The 21,972-nt window shown below is 45.4% G+C and overlaps 1 protein-coding gene across 1 annotated transcript in view; it reads right to left on the minus strand.

The window, feature by feature from the left end:
- FECH (ferrochelatase) overlaps positions 1 to 9,282 on the minus strand; it is a 40,386-nt gene extending 31,104 nt beyond the window's left edge. Inside the window, exons 1-2 of the mRNA XM_017528792.2 lie at positions 9,113 to 9,282; positions 2,552 to 2,666 (exon numbers count right to left, since the gene is read on the minus strand). Coding sequence (XP_017384281.1) covers positions 2,552 to 2,666; positions 9,113 to 9,179 — 182 coding nt within the window. The 5' untranslated portion in view covers positions 9,180 to 9,282. The remainder of the gene's footprint in view (positions 1 to 2,551; positions 2,667 to 9,112) is intronic.
- Between the last annotated feature and the right edge of the window lie 12,690 nt (positions 9,283 to 21,972).

Below are 21,972 nucleotides of genomic sequence, written 5' to 3' on the forward strand. Positions count from 1 at the left end.
AAAAAAAAAAAAAAAAAAAAAAAAAAAAAAACTAGAAATCACCTACATGTCCCATAATGTGGGACAGGGTAGTTTATGATTTAATAAAATATTCTTCAGTTACTAATATAGACATATATTTATATTTATATGATGATAAAGTACATAAAAAGAGTGTGTTATAAATATATGATGTACAGTACTATCACACCTTGCTAAACACATACTGAGTGAATATTAATAGTCATACAGACAAAATTGGCCTGGCTGGTGGCTCACACCTGTAATCCCAAGCATTCTGGGAGGTTGAGGCAGGAGGGTTGTTTGAGCCCAGGAGTTCAAGACAAGCCTGAGCAACACAGTGAGACCTCGTCTCTATTTTATTTTATTTTTTAAGAAGAGAGAGTGAGAGACAAAATATTGGGTGGTAAGATTATTCGTAATGTTTATTTTTTATTTTTGCCTATTCTCTAAAATGAACTCGTTTCTTTTATATAAATATGCTCTAAAGTTACTTAGTAGAATTTGAAGATTTTCATTTAATTTTAATAATACTAAGGCGACTTATAGTAATGACTATTGCCACTAAAATAACACACAAATGAAATAACTTTTCTTCCAGGGTTCCACATTGAATCACTTCTTCAGTTTATATCAAATCCCAACCCTCAGTGCGTAAGGCTGAGGTGGGGAGAGGGGCTGTGAGGGGCAAGGAGGAAAGGAATGAGGCCCTGCTGGGCATGCTGCCAGATGAAGAGGTTATCTAAGGCCCATCCCCAACTAACCTCAGTTTACACAGCATTCAATCATCATACCCATTATCATACAGCAAAAATAACAAACACAAAAGAAGAAAATTTTGGTTTTGGCCAGGCATGGTGGCTCACACCTATAATACCAGAACTTTGGGGAGGCCAAGGCAGAGAACTACTGGAAGCCGAGTTCAAAACCAGCCTAGGCAGCAAAATAAGATGCCATCTTTACAAGAAAAAAAAAATGTTTTTAATTAGCTGGGTGTGGTGGTGTGCACCTGTAGTCCTAGGTACTTGGGAGGCTGAGACAGGAAGATGGCTTAAGCCCAGAAGTTCAAGGATGCAGTGAGCCATGATCACACCATTGCACTGCAGCCTGGATGACAGTGCAACACTCCTTCTCAAAATAAAAACAGTGGCTCATGTCTGTAATCCCAGCACTTTGGGAGGCCAAGGTGGGTGGATCAATTGAGATCAGGAGTTCGGGACCAGTCTGGCCAACATGGTGAAACCCCGTCTCTACTAAAATTACAAAATTAGCCAGGTGTGGTGGCATGCACCTGTAATCTCAGTTACTTGAGAGGCTGAGTCAGGAGAATCACTTGAACCTGGTAGGTGTAGGTTGTGGTGAGCCAAGATCGTGCCACTGCACTCCAGCCTGAGAGAAAGAGCAAGACAACCTCTCAAAAAAAAAAAAAAAAAAAAAAAAAAAAAAAAAAAAAAAAAAAAAAAATGGCCAGGTGTGGTGGCTCATGCCTATAATCCCAGCACTTTGGAAGGCCAAGGCGGGCGAATCACTTGAGGTCAGGAGTTCGAGACCAGCCTGGCCAACATAGTGAAACCCCATCTCTATTAAAAATACAAAAATTAGCCAGGTGTGGTGGCATAAGTCTGTATTCCCAGCTATTTGGGAGGCTGAGACATCAGAATCACTTGAACCTGGGAAGTGGAGGTTGCAGTGAGCCAAGATCCTGCCACCACAGTCCAGCCTGGGTGACAGACTGAGGCTCTATCTCAAAAATAAATATATACATATATATATACACACATATATATGTATTTATTTTCATACTTGTACAATTTTCATCAAACAATGTGTGATCTAGCAGAAAGGTCATGGAGTTAAATAGGTCATAGCAACTTTCTTTCTCCCTGCCTGATGTTCAAGTGTGCTGTTTCTATTTACTCATCTCGATAACTTTACGGAGTCCTCTGTTGCTTCTGTACAGAGGAGGACTTGGGAGCAGTTGTGACTTTTGTTACTAAACAGGACACTTGCAACAATGCCATGCCTGCTGCCAGCCACCAGCAACAGAAGAGCTGAGGTATGAAATGTGTATTTCACTTCTTTAATAAACAATAAATCTTATTACATCCTTCATAATTACATTCACTGTGTTAACGAATGAAAAACAATACTCTAGTTTCCTATAGAAATTCTTGGTTGATCAGTTATTCATTATCCTGTACAGAACATACATTTTATAGGCATAATTACGTTAGGTTCAAAAATACATTTCCAGCATATATCATTTGTGTTATGTGACATATTCCAGAACCGAATTCTTAACACGATTTGCAGACTGTTTGGACTCAGCTCTGTGTCTTTTAACAATAGCCCTGTTGTGGGGAAGGATCAAGTGGGGAAGGAGGGTGTAAAACCTGTTGTTTCACAGCTGTTGAAAGGAAGCCAAGACAACAGTGCATGGCTCCTTCCATATTGGCTTTTCCCAGCACCTTTCCTCTGAGGCAGCTTATATGTACAGAGGTCTGCATCAAGAAAGAGAAATCCTTATTTGTACCTGATGTTAGACTCATACCTCTTCTCTGGCTGAACTTGAGGCTTTGCACCCAGGGCATGCTGGGCTGTTTCTGCTGCAGCTGCACCCGACTTCCACCTCCATGGCTGACAGGCCCTCCAGCTGCCGGACACCACTGTGACAAAATTAAAGTGCTCGCATGAAATCTAGCTGGAAAGTAATTTTGTCTGAAGAGGTCCTGAGAGCATAATTCCTGGCTTTAAAATTTAAAGAGATGTGATAGCAGAAATGATTTTCCTAGCATTTCTCTGCAGGCAGGTAAAGGCACTTAAAGCCTCTCCAAGGGGATGGGGTGGAGGATCGCTCCCCTGGGATGGCTGATGAGAGCCTGCAGGGAAGCATTTTAGAAGCTACACACACCTCCTCTCCCCACCGTGGCTGCAGATTTTGATATGATCCCTCATAAGCCCTGCACGTGACCAACATGACTGACGGTAGCGTGTTGGTAGCGTGTTGCTCCAGTGGAAGGAGAAGGGACTGCAGAAAAGGTGAAAAGCTGCCAATTTAGGGAGTGGCAAGTGGGCCAGTTTTCAACTAGTTGCATTTCTCTTTCTGCCCCCAAGCCTCCTTCGGTGAGCAATGGTGCTGAGAGCCCAGTACTGCCCTTGGACCTTGACAAGGGGCCTCTGCTTCCCAGGGCTAGTTCTGGCCCTCCTCCCTCTGCACCCCACCCCTTGGTGTATGCAGCCTCTACTACCAAGGAGACATGCCCCCACCCTGGGAGTCCACATCCCATGAGCCAGACCAGGCTCCCAGCACCCCAGGACTCCCTGTCCCCCAAGCTCCACACCCACTCCCAGGGTCTGTGCAGGCCTGTTTTCTGGATCCGTCCTCCTGAGGGAGGTTGTGCCATTAGTGTAGCAAGTCTTGACCTGAATGGTGGCCAAGGGATAGCTGTTTGCAGGGGCAAGACTGGAACCGGGTGGGCATGCAAACCAGAGAATCCATCCAGGCTGTGCGCCAGACTCCTCGCCAGGCCAGAAAGAGCCGGTGGTAGGAAGAGAAGCAGAAAAGTGTGTGAGTCAGAGGCAGCTCTCCCAAGGCCTCTACATTTCTGCAGGAGCTCAGAGAGTTCAAGATCTCACCCTTCCAGGTAGTGATGAAGGTCTATTTGTCAACATAGGAGGACAGAACCTATTTCCCAGGTTGTTAGCTTGCTGTATCCCACATACCATATATGTGCCTTCAAGTATACCCTTGTCCTGGGCTCCACAGGAGGTGACAGTGGACCTGAAGAACCCACCTGAATTGAGGAGTCCATGTGCCATACTCAGCTGGCATATGAAGAGTACTGGTTCTTAAGCATCCAGTGAAATGAAACTGAAGCCATATAGGATGTAGTGAAGATGGCCACAGAAGAAAGTGGTTACTATGGCACCTGGTGCTATGCACACGACCTCTCTCCCATTCTCAAACCAGCCAGTTAGAAACCAGCTTGCGATTAGTCTCCTTCTGCCCTCCTCCTCCTAAGAGGCAAAGGTACCCTGAGGAGGAATTCAGGCTGTGGTCAAGCAGCTCTGACTCGGAATCCAGCTCTGTGGATTCAGAGTCTCAGTCTGTCACCACTTACTAGCAATGTGATCTGGGGCCAGGTCTTCCTGAGCCTGAGTTTCCCCAGCTGTCAAATGACACCTTGCCACAGGGATTCTTGTGAGGAGTAGAGCAGAGGAGTGTAGCGTTCCGTAGCGTCCACCACGTGATTAGTGCTGGCATTAGTTTCAATTGTCAGTTTCTAGAGGACGGGAACTATACCTGCTCTAATTTTTATCACCTAGCACACCATAAAATGTAAGAGAGTATCTCCAGGCCATTAGATTTCCAACCATCCAGATTGTGCACATTCCCAGCAGAGCCAATTATGTGAGCTTACGCTGAATCATCTTTACCAACTCAAAGTGGAAGTGCAAATATTCCACTTCCATAAAGAACTTAAATTTCCAACTGGATTTCCATAAAGAAGTTCAATTACATCTGGTTTGAGTTGATGTTTAAAAAAAAAAAAAAAGAAAGAAAGAAGGCTAGGCACCATGGCTCATGCCTGTAATCCCAGCACTTTGGAAGGCTGAGGGAGGTGGATTATCTGAAGTCAGGAGTTCAAGACCAGCCTGGCCAACATGGTAAAACCCTGTCTCTACTAAAAATACAAAAATTAGCTGGGTGTGGTAGCGAGCGCCTATAATCCCAGCTTCTCAGGAGGCTGAGGGAGGAGGATCATTTGAGTCTGGGAGGTGGAGATTGCAGTGAGCCAAGATTACACCACTGCACTCCAGCCTGGGCAACAGAACGCATCCCCCCCCCCAAAAGAAAAGAAGTTCAATTCTGAGTCTCAAACCAACTCACATCTCTTACATAAGACTAATTCTGAACTTCATGGTGGGATTTAACCAGGTTCCTAATCATGCTGCAATGTCCCTAATTCCTTATATGAATGAGATTGTATCAGATGATTCCATGGGGCATGAGAATAAAACCTTGGCATTCCACAATTTTACTGCTGGTACAACTTTAGCATCCCAAATGTGAAAATCCAAAATCCAAAATGCTCCAAAACCTGAAACCTTTTGAGCACGGACATGACACTCAAAGGAAATGCTCGTCAGTGCATTCTGAATCTTAGATTTTCAGATTTGGAATGCTCAATCTGTAAGTATATTCTAAAAGCTAAAAAAAAATCTGAAACCCAAAACACCCTTGGTCCCAAGCATTCAGAATAAGGGGTACTCAACCTGTAATAAGATAACATTTCCTCCACTGAACCTAAAAAAAGGAGGGGGTGCTAGATGTGGTGGTTCACACCTGTAATCCCAGCACTTTGGGAGGCTGAGATGGGAGGATCATTTTAGCCCAGCCATTTGGGGACAGCCGGGGCAAAATAGCAAGACTCCCGTTTCTACATATAATTTAAGGAGTAAAAAAAAAAAAAAAGAAAGAAAGGAAAGAAAGTGATGTGGAGGGACTAGATTTTCCAGCTAGCAGATGTGGATTTCCTAGTAAAATTTGGGAGCTGGTAACTTTTCAAGCTGCTTAACTATTACCATGTCCTACTTACAAAACTATTTTCTTCATGGTTCACCAGCTTCTCAGAGGGGAGAATGATGTTGCTACCAAGGGACCCTTTCCACTCAGGACTTAATACACTCACCCTTCAAGGAGTCATCTCAAACATTCCTCTCCCATAATGATCTGAAGGTCTTAGAGAAATGAAGAGTGTCTCCTACCAAATGATTAGCATGTGTCCAGGTTAAAGGAGTTTAAAGTAAACATTCAAAGGGCCAATGAGACTCTGGAAAAGACTCAGCTCACAGCTAAAGAGAATCTGATGGCACAGGCAGCACTGTGTGGTATAGAGAGCATGTGTTTGAAAACCAGAGAGATCTGAGCAGAAATCCCACACGGGACCAGGAGGCTGTTGGCTGGGCCTGGGCAACTCACTGAGATGCTGCAAGTCTCACTTTTCTCATCTGTAAAATAGTGATAAGGCTACTTCTGCAGCGCTGCTGTAAAGATAAGGGGGGTGGAGGGAATATGCCCAGCCCCAAGAACAATGCCTGCCACACTGCATGTGGTTAAGCAAAGAAGTGAAGAATATCCAATAGTATAGACTTGCCCACTTATGAACTAAGACCAAGTAATTCTGTCCCTCCTCCTTACATGGATAACTGGTCTACCTTTAGAAGGCCTACAAACAGGCTGGGCATGGAGGTTCACACCTGTAATCCCAGCACTTTGGGAGGCCGAGGCGGGAGGACTGCTTGAGCCCAGGAGTTCAAGAATAGCTTGGGCCACATGGCGAGACCCTATCTCTGTTTTTTTTAATTAAAAAGAAAAAAGGCCTACAAACAATAAAATTATCAAACAGAGATAAGCAGCAAAACACAAGATGACATAAGAAAACAAAATTTCCTAACTCCTGTGGTGGTGGACACCTGTAGTCCCAGCTACTTGGAAGGCTGAGACTGGAGGCTCACTTGAACTCAGGAGTTCGAGACCAGCCTAGACAACATAGTGAGACTTGGTCTCAAAAAAAAAAAAAAAAACAAACTTCTCTCAACAAACAAACAAACTTCATAACTCCTGGACAAACCCAATAGGTGATCATTCAAAAGTATACCTATGACTTCAAGAAGTTCATAAGTTATGACTTCATGTTGTTGCAAAAAGAAATAAAGAAAAAGAGAAAAAAGAAAAAAAAAAGTTGGGCCAAATATGGTGGTTCATGAGGCAGGCAGATCACAAGGTCAGGAGTTCAAGACTAGCCTGGCCAATATGGTAAAATCCCATCTCTACTAAAAATACAAAAATTAGCCAGGCATGGTGGTACATGCCTGTAGTCCCAGCTACTTGGGAGGCTGAGGCAGAAGAATCCCTTGAACCTGGGAGGTGGAAGTTGCAGTGGGCCAAGATCACACCACTTGCACTCCAGCCTAAGCGACAGAGCGAGGCTCCATTAAAAAGAAAAAAGAAAAAAAAGTTCGTAAGTATCAATTGGTTCTTTAAAACCAAATTAATATTTTGGATGCTTGAGGGTGAGGCAGAAGAGGGTAGAAGGCGAGGTACACAAGTACTTAAATCTATAATGGCTCTTTTCTATCACATAAGAGATGAGGATTACTTCAAAAGTACTTATAAAATATGTACCATTTTCAAAATTAACAATAGAAATAAGGTTCTATATTGTAACTACTAATAAACATTGGGTAGTTGCTGAAATGGAGCCAAAATACTCTTTTATGTAAACACTAAAACTCTTCTATTATCCTAGAATTCTTTTTCTAATTACAAAAGACAATATATGCTCAGTGTAAAAAACAGTTTAGAGGGCCAGGCACACTGGTTCATGCTTGTAATCCCAGCTAATAGGGAGGCTGAGGCGAGAGGATCACTTGATCCCAGGGGTTCAAGGCTGCAGTAAACTATGATGGCACCACTGTACTCCAGCCTGGGCAACAGAGCAACACTCCATAAAAAACAAACAAACAAACAAACAAAAAACATTTAAAGTTTGGAAAGAAAAAGGCACCAAGAAAAAAAAATAATTCATATAGATAGCTAAACAGACAGACAGATAATATATGGCTTACCCCAGGAAGCTTCTTATTAACTCTGCAATATGCTAAATACATAAAGTACAAAACTTTGCTTTTCCACTTTTACTTTCTGAACTCATTTTCAGAAATACTCCTCAATGTTTTCTCACACAGATGTCAATCCTTTCCTATCAACCAAAATGATGAACGTATTATAACTACACCTTCAACTCAAAGCCTGTAACACAAATGGACTCCAAATCTACTTCTGCTAGAGTTTCTGAATCTTTCAACTTTTAACCCAGACTACAAATAATTTAAAGCTTCACATATTGTTCCATGACCTAAAATCTAGGACCTGTCAAACTTTATTTGCCACAGGAAAGGTCAATAAAAGAAAAGATCAGTTCAATACTTCTTTCAGTCCCACAATTTGCACTGTCTTGCCTCTTCTTAAAAGACAATGCCCTTTGTCCCCCAGTACCCTTAGTGAGCTAGCCTCGTTGTACACTGGATCCTTATTATTTTCCTAACAAAGGCACCTCTAACGAGATATGGAGGTTCAGAGGGGATTCTCTCCACTCCAAGTAGCTGTCAGGCTGATGAACTTCTTAGAGAAATATGTCAGGTCTGTGTCCAGTCACCGTTCAGATGCATTAAATAAGCATCTTATTTGTGGCAGCCTTCTACCTGAATGGCTAGACATTTTGAGGATTCCTGTGTACCTACTGTGTGCCAAGCGATGCTCATGTTCAAGGCCAGCCTTTAAATATAAATATAGATATAGATAGATATAGATATAGATGATTTCAAAGTACCTTTGCCAAGTTTAGGCGAGGTTAGGTGCCTTGTCCAAGGTGTCACAGTTAGAAATGCTGTCCCAACCAGGTGTGTGAGACCCACAGTCCCACTAGCGCATCCTGTGGTCACAACCTATTCACGGTTTGCATCAAAAACGTGGGAGGTTGTTCCTGGGTCTTACATATTCTCCAACTATCTCTAGAAAACACTACCCCCAAGCTGCTCCACGGTGGGTCTTGCTGCCAAGGAGAAGTGGGCACCGAGGGACCAAGGGCCATGGGCTTTCCTCAGCAGGGAGGGAACTGCGCTGCAGATGTCAATGGTGGTGAGGTTGACGATGCCTTCCTTACTGTCCTCTATGGCAGTCCCATAACACACCTTCCCTTGCGTATCCTCACCACAATCTGGTTATTACAGATGACAATAACCAAGGCTCTGGGAAATTCCAGCCACCGCTCCCAGCCACCCAGCCGACCGATGGGACTTGAACCTGAGCCTCCTGGATCCGGGCGCCCTTCCCAAGACCTCCCGAGCCCGGAGTGTTGCCCTCACCCCTCCCAGGGCAGAGCCCGTCGCCTCCCTTCTCCGGGACGCCCCTCTCCCGGTTGCTCGCAGCTCCCCACGGCCGCTCCCGGAATGCCCCGGGCGCGAGCGCCCCGGCGCCAGCTGCTCCCTCTGCCCACGCCATCGCAGGAACCCCGGTCCTGGCGGCCGCCGCAACAGATCCACTTACGCGGATCGCGGAGCAGGGCGCCTGCAGCGCGCAGGGCCGCAGCCATGTTTGGTCCGAGTGAAAGCATTCCCGGGACAGCTCCCGGGACAGCCCCGGCTCCTCCCGCGGCGGCAAGCCCAGGTGACCGCCCAGCAACAGCCGAGCTGGGCCGCGCTCCCCACACGCATCCCCAGCCCCTTGACCCCGCGCGGCTACCGGCGCCCTCCCGGCGCGCCCGCTCATTCGCTGCCTGGCCGGGGCGGGGCCACGGGGGCGAGGCCAGGCTGAGCCGGGCCGGGGCGGGGCCTCGGGGGCGAGGCCAAGCTGAGCCGGGCAGGGGCGGGGCCTCGGGGGCGAGGCCAGACTGAGCCGGGCCGGGGCGGGGCCTCGGGGGCGAGGCCAGAGAGAGACACGCCCCTCGCGGAGAGCCCGCCCGGGCTGGGCGCCGCTACCTGCAGGAGAAAGGGCCCGGGGCTTCGCTGGAAGCCCGCTCCCCATAACCATCGCAGGTCTACAAAACCTGCTGGACTCCTCGTTGCGCTGTACGGGTGCCCTGGTTGCCTCTGCCTAATTAGCCAAGGCAAGAGCCTCAGCCATGACTCAGCAAAGAACTTTTTTGACGTTTCCATCCCTACTATTTAGATATAAGGATGCTTTTGCCTCAGTTCTCCAGTTTGCCTGCCTCGTCACAGCACAAGTGTGCAGGTCCTGTTTTGTTTTGCTTTATCTTTAGAATAGAAAAAGGAATTATTTTATATTAGATGCTCGTGTCATTCAGTTTCTCTGCAGCCTCTCTGTGTAGCAAAGTTTGACAGGTGAGACTCACAGAAGAGCATTAGGAAAAGTGAAGGTCAGCCTGGCAAGTGCATTTCTTGAAGGGACGATATGGTGAAGTTTGTCTGGTTCATATCCGCGTACCTTTCCAGGTAGCCGCCCGCCCCGCCCCCAAGGTCACACACTGAGACCACGGGGAGGAACAGGCACGCACCCCTCACTTTGTTCCTACACCTCCGCCAGCCCACCCTGCCCATATATGTTCAATGCATTCTGGACTGGGAAACCAGCCCTTGGTACAGAAAGGTCTTGGGCATCGGTATTCACTGAACAAATATTGAGCACCCTATGTGCATTGAATAACAGTAGTGAAAAGAGCAGACTTGGGCTTATATGGGGTTAGCAGAGACACAGAAAATAATCACAATATGTACTATTTTGAGTGGTGACGAGCATTAGAAGAATGAGCCCTCCCATGCCCTCCCCTCTTCTTTTTCTCTCTCAGGACAAAAGGAGAATGAAGCAAGGTAAAAGAGATGAGGTAGGGTCGCGGAAGGGGCTAATGCAGTTTGAAGCGGATGGGTCAGAGAAGTCCTCACACATTCAAGCAAAGGCCTCTTACACATTTGAGCAAAGGGAGCAAGCTATACGGAACATTCAGGAAAGGTGGAGTCTAGATTCAGCTGAAACTCAGTTGCCTGTAACTTAAACGTGTGCTACTGATGGAATTAGTTTATTTCTTATTAAAGTTAGTCCTCCTGATGGTTATAAGCCCAATGCAAAATGTCAAATTAAATGGATAGCCTTTCATATTACCTACATGATCTTCACATCCAAGCAGACGTCCTGAGAAAAGCACAGTAAAACCTGCTCCAGGTATCAACCCACCTTCCTATACGTGCGGCTAATTCTCTACCCGCATAACCAAAATTATAGTGGTTTTTTAAGTTGCTCTTTAAACAGGTGATCTTCATGGATAATAGACTTCTCTACCTACAGTCTGAACCCTTTGTCGTTATTGTCGTTGTTGTCTTTGTTTTTCTAGTAGAGACGGAGTTTTGCCATGTTGGCCAGGCTGGTCTCAAACTCCTGGCCTCAAGTGATCCACCCACCTTGGCCTCCCGAAGTGCTGGGATTACAGGCGTGAGTCACTGTGCACAGCCTGAACCCATTTCTTCTAAAGAAACTAAATTAAAGTACTGCACATCTTGCAATGCTGTGCTGGCAGATATGTAGACAAGGCCAGAGAATAAAACGGCCAGGGGTGTTAGACGTCTGAGCTATGTAGGCCCTCGTCCCTTCTAGAAGGCCCTGGATAAGTCGCCCCCTCCATCCAGGGTGCTGGGCCCCCTTCATGCTGGGTACAGATAAGGGGACTTCTGGTCCCTCCCAGGCAAATGCTGATGATTAGTGACAAGGCAGAAAGGTACCAAGACTCACCAAAACGAAATCAACAGTTGGCGCGGGTTTACTTTGTTCCTGTCTGGAAAGGATTAAGGAATTAGCAAAACATACTTTATTAAATATATCAACAGAATTTTTTCAATGAATCAGCATCATTTCATTTCCTTTATTCACATCTTGTACTTTCATTATTACTGACTTCTCTATTTTATTTTATTTTTATTTTTTTAATTAATTAATTTTGAGAGGGAGTACCACTCTGTTGCCCAGGCTGGAGTGCAATGGCTCGATCTCAGCTCACTGCAACCTCTGCCTACCGGGTTCAAGCAATTCTCCTGCCTCAGCCTCCTGAGTGGCTGGGATTGCAGGTGACTTTATTGACTTTTAAAAACTCATTCAGAAGTTTTTCAGAATTCAGAATTCCTCATATAAAACCTCCTGGTGCACATATTAAGAACTCATAGGTTAATACTGAAAACAGAACTTCATTCTTTTTCCCCAACAGAGAGTACCGTGAAAAGTATTTCTAATCTATGGCTTATTTCATACAAACATTAAATATGACAGCTTTCCAATGAGTAAATTTTTATGTTCTTATGAAATGAAGGCAGATAAAATGTGCTTTATTTTCAAAACTGGTAGAAAACACAGTCCTTAACCCAGAAATTGTGAACTCTAAATACTGGCTTACAGAAAAGCCCTCGAAAGGCCCAAGAAATTTGCAGAACCATATGATATACATAATATGAATTTTTTCTGACCAAACATATTTTTAACAAAATTACACACCAATTCCATTATCAAACAGAAGGCTACAAAGCCACAGCGTCTGGGCTAACAGAGATAAGTAGCACTCTGACTAGGAGGGAGAGGGTTTGTCTGGGGCCTGGTGGTTTCATTAGTGAATAAAGCATTCACCTGTCACAGACACCAATCTGAGTGCAGCCTGTAATCCTAAATAAAATGAATTTGTTGGTTTCAGCTCAGTGCTTTAGGGAAAGGGGTGGGAAATCTCTTCGTTCATTATTTGCCATGATTGGCACCTCTGCGCTACACAAAATAAATTTAGATTATTCAACTCTGATTCCTTAATCAGAAAAAGAACGGAGGAAGGGGGACGTCAGGAGGGATTCAGAGCAAGAAAAACAGTGGCTGTGTGTGACAAATGGTAAGCCATAATGATTGCTCAGAGATATCTGATCGATTATCCCTAGAATCATTTTACAAGAAAGAGTCCACCAAATCCAGGCCACCACGCCATGCGTTTTGACATGCCCCTGTTCACGCAGAGCCTTCAGCCCTACGGTGGTGACGGGTTTATTAATCCATCTGCCCATACTTCCTGACCGTCTACCATGAGCAAAGCATTATATCAGGTCATGCGGAGGATAAAGAGTGAAAAAGAAAACAAATGACATTCTCAAACAACACATTTGCTTATGAAACAAACATGTAGGAGACTCCACTCTGTGTCAGGCACATGGCAGGCACTGGGTGTGCAGCAATGAACTGAATGGTCTACTGTCATAGAAGGTACCTTCTAGAAGGCAAGGCAGACGATCATTTTACAGCAAAGATGAAAGACATACAACATGTTGTCAGGTATGGCTAGGGACTGTGAAGAAAGCTAAAGGAGGCTCAGGAAGGGAGAGAGGCTGAAATTGCTCATGTTAGTAGTGCGGCCAGGACCAGACTTTCTGCAAAGATGGCATTTCAGCAGGGACCTACAGGGAGTAAGGGCGTTGTCTGGGGAAGGGCTTGTGAGCAGAGGGACCAGCAAGCACTGAAACACATTTGAGGCTTGTATTCATTTCCTAGGGCCGCTGTAACAAAATACAACAAACCAGGCAGACAAATGTATTTCTTCCAGTTCTAAAGGCTAGAAATGCCAAAATCAGGGTGTCACCAGGGCTGCACTCCCTCTGAAACCTGTAAGGGAGAGTCCTTCCTTGCCTTTGTCAGCTCATGGTGGTGGCAGCAATCCTTGGCATTCCTTGGCTTCTAGATGCAGCACTCCAACCTCCGCAGTCACAAGCTATCTTCTCTCGTAAGGACACCAGTCATTTTGGATTAAAGGCCTACCCTAATAACCTCATCTTAATTTGACTGCATCTGCCAAGACCCTGTTTCTAAATCAGTTCATGTTTGCAGGTAGCCGGGGGCTAGGATGTCAACATGTCTTCTGGGGGAGCACAACTCAACGCCATAACAAGGCTATCAAGGAACAGCAGGGAGGCCACGTGGCTTGAGTGGGAGGTGGGAGGGAGAGGAACCAGGGCGGATTGATGTAGGACTTTGTAGGTGCTGAAAGACTGTGTCTTCCGTGTGACCTCCATTTAGCAGAGTGATATGTGCTTGTTTTAGAAGGTTCACTTTGTCTCCAATATGAGGAAAAAACTGGGTTCCTGAGCCAGTCTTCACTTAGAATGCATGACTAAATGTGTCCATTGTGATTTTTTTTTTTAAGCTCACTCATACTGAGTGTTTTTTCCAGAGTCCTCTGCTTCCTGGGTGGTGGAAGGGTCCTAAGGGGCCTTTCTGATTTGCTTCTTCCAGGACAGGGGTCCCACCAGTCTTAGACAAAATTTGTGTGAATATCTCAGCTTTGTTGTCCTGTTCTCTGCAGGTGTATAAATTCACAGCCAGGGAGCTGGCATTTCCCAGAGCCCCCGGAAGATGGCAGGCTTCTTTGTGCATCTCTGGGCAGAGGGCCAGTTTTCTGGATTACTTTTCACAGAAGGGCCGGGCCTCTGCGGCCCTGCTTCAGGGAGGGGTCTGGCCCTAGCTCCACCTTCCTGTGGCTGCATGGGCATTCTAGGAGCTGGGCACATGATGTGTCCACTGTGAAAACTCATGAAGTTGCATGCTAATGATGCATGCCCTTTTCTCTATAAATGTTATACTTTAATGAAGCCTTTTTTTTTTTTTTAACAAGCCCCTTACTGCCTTTATCTGGCTGGGCTCAATTCACCCTGGAGCTCCCTTCCCAACCTAACAGCTCTGACTCTGAGATTCTCTCTAGCCCCTTCCCTCCAGTTCTGATGCCCAGAGATGTTCCTTTCTCAGCTAGGATTTTGAGGGCAAATCGATGTATCTAGTAAATCTGTTTATAATGCAGTAACAAGAGGTGAGCAGAAGTTTCCCTGATAAAAGTGAGAGAAGGTTTCAGGCTAAGAGGATGAAGGAATGCTTTCCATCGATGAGTTATCAGAACTTACAAGAAGGGGGCTGAGATAGGCTGAATGTGCATAGACAGCATGAAGACAGAAGAGCACATGAGAACCAGGAGCAATACGTTCACTTGGCCATGGCACAGGGTATGGCAAGGACTAGGAGAGAAGGCTAGGGCCCCAGCCTGAAGGCACTGAGGGCTTGGCCCTTCGTAGGCCAGCAGAGCCATGACAGTCAGGGAGGTAAGCAGCTGCTCAGGGCTGTGGCAGAGGAGAATACTGAGCAAGCAGGGTATGGGTCACAGGATGTAATAGGGGCCAGGCAGGGAGACTGAGCTGGACAGAGAGGCCACAGGTGAGGTTCGAGGAGCAGAGCTGCAATGGAAGTGAAGATGACAGAGGAGCAAAAGGCATGGAGAAGGCCAGGCCCAGTGGCTCAAGCCTGTAATCCTAGCACTTTGGTGGCTGAGGTGGGAGGATCACTTGAGCCCAGGAGTTTAAGACCAGCCTGGGCAACATGGCAAAACCCTGTCTTTACAAAAAATACAAAGATTGGCTGGGCATGGTGGTGCATACCTGTAGTCCCAGCTACTCAGGAGGCTGAGGCAGGAGGATCACTTGAGTGGGGGAGGCCAAGGCTGCAATGAGCTGTGATCATGCCACTTGCACTCCAGCCTGGGCAGCAGAGTAGGACCCTGTCTCAAAAGATACATTAAAAAAATTTTAAATTAAAAATAATTTTTAAAATTTAATTTTTTTTTAAGATATAGAGCAGTCGAGAGGACAGGCACAAGTGATGGCATCTTAGAGATCAGAAGTGGGGTGGAATCAAGTAACTCCAAGTTTCTGGCCTTGATGAGGCTGAAAAAGGGAAGCACGTTAGTTAGCAGCGGAGCTGGTCTGAGACAAAGCCGAGGGCTCTTTTTCATTGCTGTTCTCATTTTTTTTTTTATTTCTAACCACATATATTTTATGCTGCAGGAAGCAGAAAGGACAGAGACACAGCTATTTTTTTTTTTTCTTTTTTTCTTTTGAGACGGAGTTTCACTCTTGTGGCCCGGGCTGAGTGCAATGGCACGATCTCAGCTCACTGCAACCTCCGCCTCCCAGGTTCAAGCAATTCTCCCACCTCAGTCTCCTGAGTAGCTGGGATTGCAGGTGCCTGCCACCACACCCAGCTATTTTTTTGTATTTTTATTAGAGAAGGGATTTTACCATGTTGGTCAGGCTGGTCTCAAACTTCTGACCTCAAATGATCAACCCGCCGTGGCCTCCCAAAGTGGTGGGATTACAGCATGAGCCACTGTGCCCAAATTTTTTTAAAAAATTTTAGTGGTCATTGATATAGCAATAATGATTGAAGCTAGACATTTATTCATCATTTTTTCAGAGCCTGTTACATGCCTTGCATAGCGCACCACTGCTTATAAGCCGCTTATATACCAGCAGAGAAGCAACTATCTAAACAAAAAAATAAAAGCTACAGAAGTCTGTTCTGGGTTCCCTACGGCAGTGGGAGGCAAGGGGCAGGGCTGTCAGGACGGCCCCCAGGGAGAAGCTGCTGGAGTTCTGCATCATTTCCAGGAAAAGGGTGCAGCTGCCTGGGGACAGGCCTTGGAGGTCAGCAACCCCGTGACAGCAAGACGTGTTCTGCAGCTGCTGGGTGGGGGATGATCTGAAGGATTTAGCGTGGTGACTACTGAGGCCTGGAGTTGAGCAAGGGCCGGCTACTAAGGCCTGGAGTTGAGCAAGTTACCGGCCAGGGAGCCTGGTAACACCGGGTCAAGGTCTGGGCTGGGTCCTACACGCCACAGACTAAAGTAGTTGCACAAGGAAAGTTAGGACAGGCTTCTGGGTCACACATATATTTAGCCAGCAGGAAAAAAATTTACAATCATTGTAATGGCTTCCGTTTATTAAGTGCCAGACAGGGAATCACTGCAACCAGCCCGTAAAGAGGAGGTACCACCCTATTTTGCAGATGAGGAAAACAGAGTCACAGAGGTCCCCTGACTTGCCTAAATCCAGTTAGCAACGGGCAGAGCCAGTATTTGCACCCAGTATGTTTGGCTTCCAAGCCAGGGCTGGCTCCATGCCTTCAGGCTGCATCTCACAAGAGAGAAAGGTGACAGAAAGCAGGGGTCAGGCCAGGCATGGTGGCTCATGCCTGTAATCCCAGCACTTTGGGGAGGCCGATGTGGGTGGATCACCTGAGGTCAGGAGTTTGAGACTAGCCTGCCCAACATGGCAAAACCCCATCTCTACTAAAAATACAAAAATTAGCCTGGCGTGGTGGCGTGCTCCTGTAATCCCAGCTACTAGGGAGGCTGAGGCAGGAGAATCACTTGAACCCAGGAGGCAGAGGTTGCAGGGGGCTGGGATCATGCCACTGCATTCCAGCCTGGGCAACAGAGTGAGACTCCATCTCAAAAAACAAAAAAAAGAAAGAAAGCAGGGATCAGAGAGCTCCTATGGAGGTCTCACCACTCGCCCAGGTGCTCCTGTCACCAATGTCATGGATTTGTTAGAGGTGCTCATTGTAGACAGCTATGAGACAATTATGAATTCAAATTTGTGGGTGAGCCTGGATGCAGTAAGGAAATTGCTTTTTAACAGACAGAGACAAAGAAGAATAGGTATCTACACATTCTCATAACCCAGTTAAATTTCACTTACAAGCTTTCAGAGTTACATACTGCTCTTTTCCCATTTACACAGAATTCATCATTCTTGCTATTGTTTTTCCTTCCTAATAGCTAATAAGTAAACATTTATTCCCTTTTGTTTATGCTCACTCCTTTTTGATTGGTCTTCGAATACAGAGTAATGACCTCTGGGTAAAGACAGGGGCTTGAACACATGGGTATAGTTTCACTCTCTCCCAAAAACCCCACTAAAATGACGACAGAGGTTTTATTCATGACAGTGGTGTTTTTTGTTTGTTTTCAAGCACAAACCTAAAAGGCTGGGGGAAAGAAAAAGTGAACCACAAGAGAATTTTGAAAGCGGCAGCAGATGAATAAATAACGTTTTAGCAGACCCAAGAAAGCTGAATCCCAAGCTGACCATCCTTAGACAAAAACCATCCAGATTCTGCTAGGGAGCTCAGGACCGGCAGTAGCAGGTGCCAAAGGAAGTAGGGATGAAAGGAGGTGCTAGAGTGAGATGCACTGAAAGTCTGTTAAAGCAGGCTGGGCACAGTGGCTCACGCCTGTAATCCTAGCACCTTGGGAGGCCGAGACAGGAGGATCCCTTGAACCCAGGAGTTTGAGACCAGTCTGGGAAACACAAGGAGACCCTGTCTCAAAAAAAAAAAAAAAATTTTTTTTTTTTAAAAGAAAGTTTGTTAAAGTAGCAGATTGCCTAGACTCCCACCCTGCAGTGGAGTGACTGTTACCCCCAAACCGCCAAAGCCAACTAGATGTTTGGTTCCTGGAGAGGTAACAGAGGGCTATGGACTGCAAATCCCAAGCACAGCTGAGAGCGGGGCCACCACAAAAAACAGCTTAGTGAACTGTACTAACTGAAGGTGCAGACACCCAGCCCTCTTCTTTTTCCCCTGACAGGAAACCCAACCAGCCTAAGAGGCAAGACCTAACAGACAGTGACATGGGCCTCCCCACTAGCCTGCCTAGGCAGATCAGCCTACAGCAAGGCTCACACCTATTCACATGCTTGGAGCATCCCATCGACATTTTAATCTCCTGTCCAGAATTATCTGAATTATCTGAATTATCAGCAGATAACCAAGCAGCACCCGCCATCTGAAGAAAGCCTCTAACAGGAAAGGCAAAGACAAAACAAAGCAAGAAAAAAAAAAAAAAAAAAAAAACAAAAAAAAAAAAAAAAAAAAAAAAAAAAAAAAAAAAAAAAAGCAACCCACCAAACACGGAGGAAACTGGAATGATGCAGGAAGAAAACTAGAAAACTTCGATGAAAAAGCTAAAGATAGCACTTTCTGAAACCAGAATAAGAATTTTTAAAAATGCATTTTTACTATAGTTAACAGAAATAAAAAACTCAATCGAAGAACTTTGGAAGAGTTGAGGAAAACTCCCCAAATTGGCATCTTAATAAAAGAGATGGCCGGGCATGGTGGCTCACACCTGTATTCCCAGCACTTTGGGAGGTTGAGGCAGGTGGACCACTTGAGGTCAGGAGTTCGAGACCAGCCTGACTGACATGGTGAAACCCTGTCTCTACTAAAAAAATACAAAAATTACCTGGGCGCGGTGGGTCATGCCTGTAATCCCAGCTGCTTGGGAGGCTGAGGCAGGAGAATTGCTTGAACCCAGGAGGTAGAGGTTGCAGTGAGCCAATATCATACCACTGCACTCCGGTCTGGGCAACAAGAGCGAAACTCCATCTCAAAATAAAATAAAATTTAAATTAAAAAAAAAAAAAGGAAAAAGATAAGGGCCAGGTGTGGTGGCTCCCACTGTAATCCCAGTGCTCTGGGAGACCAAGATGGGAGGATCACTTTAAGCCAAGAATTCAAGACCAGCCTGGGCAACATAAGGAGACCCCATCTTTACAGGTAATTTTAAAAATTAGCTGAGTGTGCTGGCATGCATCTATAGTCCCAGCTACCCAGGAGGTTGAGACAGGAAGATCACTTGAGCCCGGGAGGCGGAGGCTGCAGTGAGCTATGATCATGCTACTACATTCCAGCTCAAGTGACACAGTGATAACCTCTCTTAAAAGGAAAAGAAAATTGAAAAGAGGAGGTCTAGTATCTAAATAGCAGCTGTAGAGAGAAAACAAAAACAGAGGGGAGACCTTCAATGAAACAATTTAAGAAATTTTTTCACAACTGAAGGGCATAACTTTCTGGATTGAAAGGGCCCATTAGAACGGATAACTAGTCTCAATAAATGTCATCATGAAATATCAGACAGTGAACTAAGCTTCCAGAATAGACAGGTCATATGTAAAGAACTATATATCAGAATGCTCAGAAATTCTCAATAACAACACCAGAAAGCCTGGCTTCAAAATTCTGAAGGAAAATGCTTTCTGTTATTATTTTTAGAGACAGGGTCTCGCTCTGTCACGCAGCCTGGAGTGCAGTGACACAATCACGGCTCCCTACAGCCTCAAACTCCTCAGGGTAAAAGATCCTCCTGCCTCAGCCTCCCAAGTAGCTAGGACTACAGGTGCGTGCACCATCACGCCCAGCTAATATTTTATTTTTTTTGTAGAGACTGGGTCTCACACCAGCCTGGCCAACACGGCAGAACCCCATCTCTACTAAAAATACAAAAAATTAGCCACGCGTGGTGGCTCGTGGCTGTAATCCCAACTACTTGGGAGGCTGAGACATGAGAATCACTTGAACCCAGGAGGTGGAGGTTGCACTGAGACAAGATCGTGCAGCCTGAGTGAAAGAGTGACACTACGTCTCAAAAGAAAAAAAAAGAGACTGGGTCTCAAACACTTGGCCTCAAGCAATCCTCCCACCTTGGCCTCCCAAAGTATTGGGATTATAGGCATGAGCCATTGCACCCAGCTGGAAAATGCTTTCTAACCCACAATTCTTTATGGAGAATATGTGAAGATAGATTTAAAACATTTTTAGAGAAGCAAGGTCTCAATGAATTTCCCTTCCATGAATCCTTTCTCAAACTACTGGACAGCCAGGTATGGTTGCTCAGGGCTGGAATCCCAGCGCTTTGGGAGGATGAGGTGGGCAGATCATCTATCAGGAGTTCAAGACCAGCCTGGCCAACATGACGAAACCCTGTCTCCACTAAAAACACACAAATTAGCTGGGCATGGTGGCAGACACCTGTAATCCCAGCTACTTGGGAGGCTAAGGCAGAAGAATCATTTGAACCCAGCTGGTGGAGGCTGCAGTGAGCCAAAATCACACCACTGCACTCCAGAGCCTGGGCAACAGAGCGAGGCCTTGACTGAAAAAAAATAAAAACTACCACAGGATGTGCTTCACCAAAATGAGGATGTAAACTGAGAAAAACAGGAAACATGGAACACAGGAAAAGGCTGTCCAGTACAAAAAGAAAAAAAAAAAAAAAAACCCCACACACAGTAAAGGGAACACCCAGGGTGGTAACGAAAGATTAAGATGACCACTGTGTTCCTAGAGTAGAGGCCCCAGAAGACGCTAAGATGTAACTGATAGACAGCCCAATATAGCCAAAGATCTTTTGTGATTGAATTTAAAAAAATAAGGCAAATTTATTAATTATAGGGGAGATAAAAGTTGGGCAGAAAGAGAAAAGTAATTATTGTGAACTACGCAGCCAACCAAAATTAGAGTTGGAAATATGGTGCCATGGTTTGAACATTTGTCCCCTCCAGATCTCATGTTGAATTGCAATCTCCAGTGTTGGAGGAGGGGCATGGTGGGAGGTGGTGGTCATGGGGGTGGATCCCTCATGAATGGCTTGGTGTTCTTTACGAGGTGATATGTGAGTTCTTGCACTGAGTTCACAGATCTGGTTGCTTGAGTGTGGCACCTCCCCATCTCTTGCTCCCTCTCATCGTGTGGCATGCTGGCTCCCCCTTTGCCTTATGCCATGATTGGAAGTTTCCTGAGGGCTCACCAGAAGCAGATGGCCAACATCATGCTTCCTGTACAGTCTGCAGAACTGTGAGCCAAAAGAAACCACTTTTCTTTGTAAATTACCCAGCTTCAGGTATTTCTTTATAGCAACCCCAAAACAGCCTAATACAGTTGGGAGAGAGGAGAAGGGTGAACACAGATGGTGGGGACAGGAAAAGGAAGAAATGAAATCCTCAAATGCCAGAAAAGGGCAATAAATAATGCCTAAAACTGAAAAACCAATAAAGTAGTATAAGCGTGTTATTTAGCAACATGGAGATAAATACTGAAAAAAAAAACGCTAAAATTTTTCAATACCTTCATTTCGTTAAGTTGGGGTACTAAGACAAGTTGTATCCAATACAACTTGATTTTGACTCCAGAAACTAGTCTTTGTCCACATACCAAGTTATCAATCTCTTCAAATATGTTCTTCACCTGATCATCATGTTAGTTACAATCCATAAGGTAGAAGGAAACTTCAGCATAAGAAACTGAGTCATTTAATTAACCAGTGATTTCTAAATACTAGAAATTACAGTATTTACATATCATGACATCCCTTCTTTTATCCCAGAAGGGCTGGATGAAATATACTGATTCGACGGCAGTTCAAAATTCAAGCCTTGAAGTTTCTCAGCCCTCCCTCAATGTTCCCATTTCAACTAGATGATTAATATGAAATCAAGAGAGAACCTACAGCAGTAATAAGAGAGGCTTAAGTTTGAGTTTAGAAGTAGGAGGAAGCTACCTGGAGATTGTCAACCTCACTGTGCAACAACCTCCTTTGAGGAGCTTTTAAAAAATACCCTGGCCCGGCCGGGCGCGGTGGCTCAAGCCTGTAATCCCAGCACTTCGGGAGGCCGAGGCGGGTGGATCACGAGGTCAAGAGATCGAGACCATCCTGGTCAACATGGTGAAACCCCGTCTCTACTAAAAATACAAAAAATTAGCCGGGCATGGTGGTG

The sequence above is a fragment of the Cebus imitator genome, unplaced genomic scaffold, assembly GCF_001604975.1.
Source record: "Cebus imitator isolate Cc_AM_T3 unplaced genomic scaffold, Cebus_imitator-1.0 Scaffold55, whole genome shotgun sequence".
NCBI classification, from domain to species: Eukaryota; Metazoa; Chordata; class Mammalia; order Primates; family Cebidae; genus Cebus; species Cebus imitator.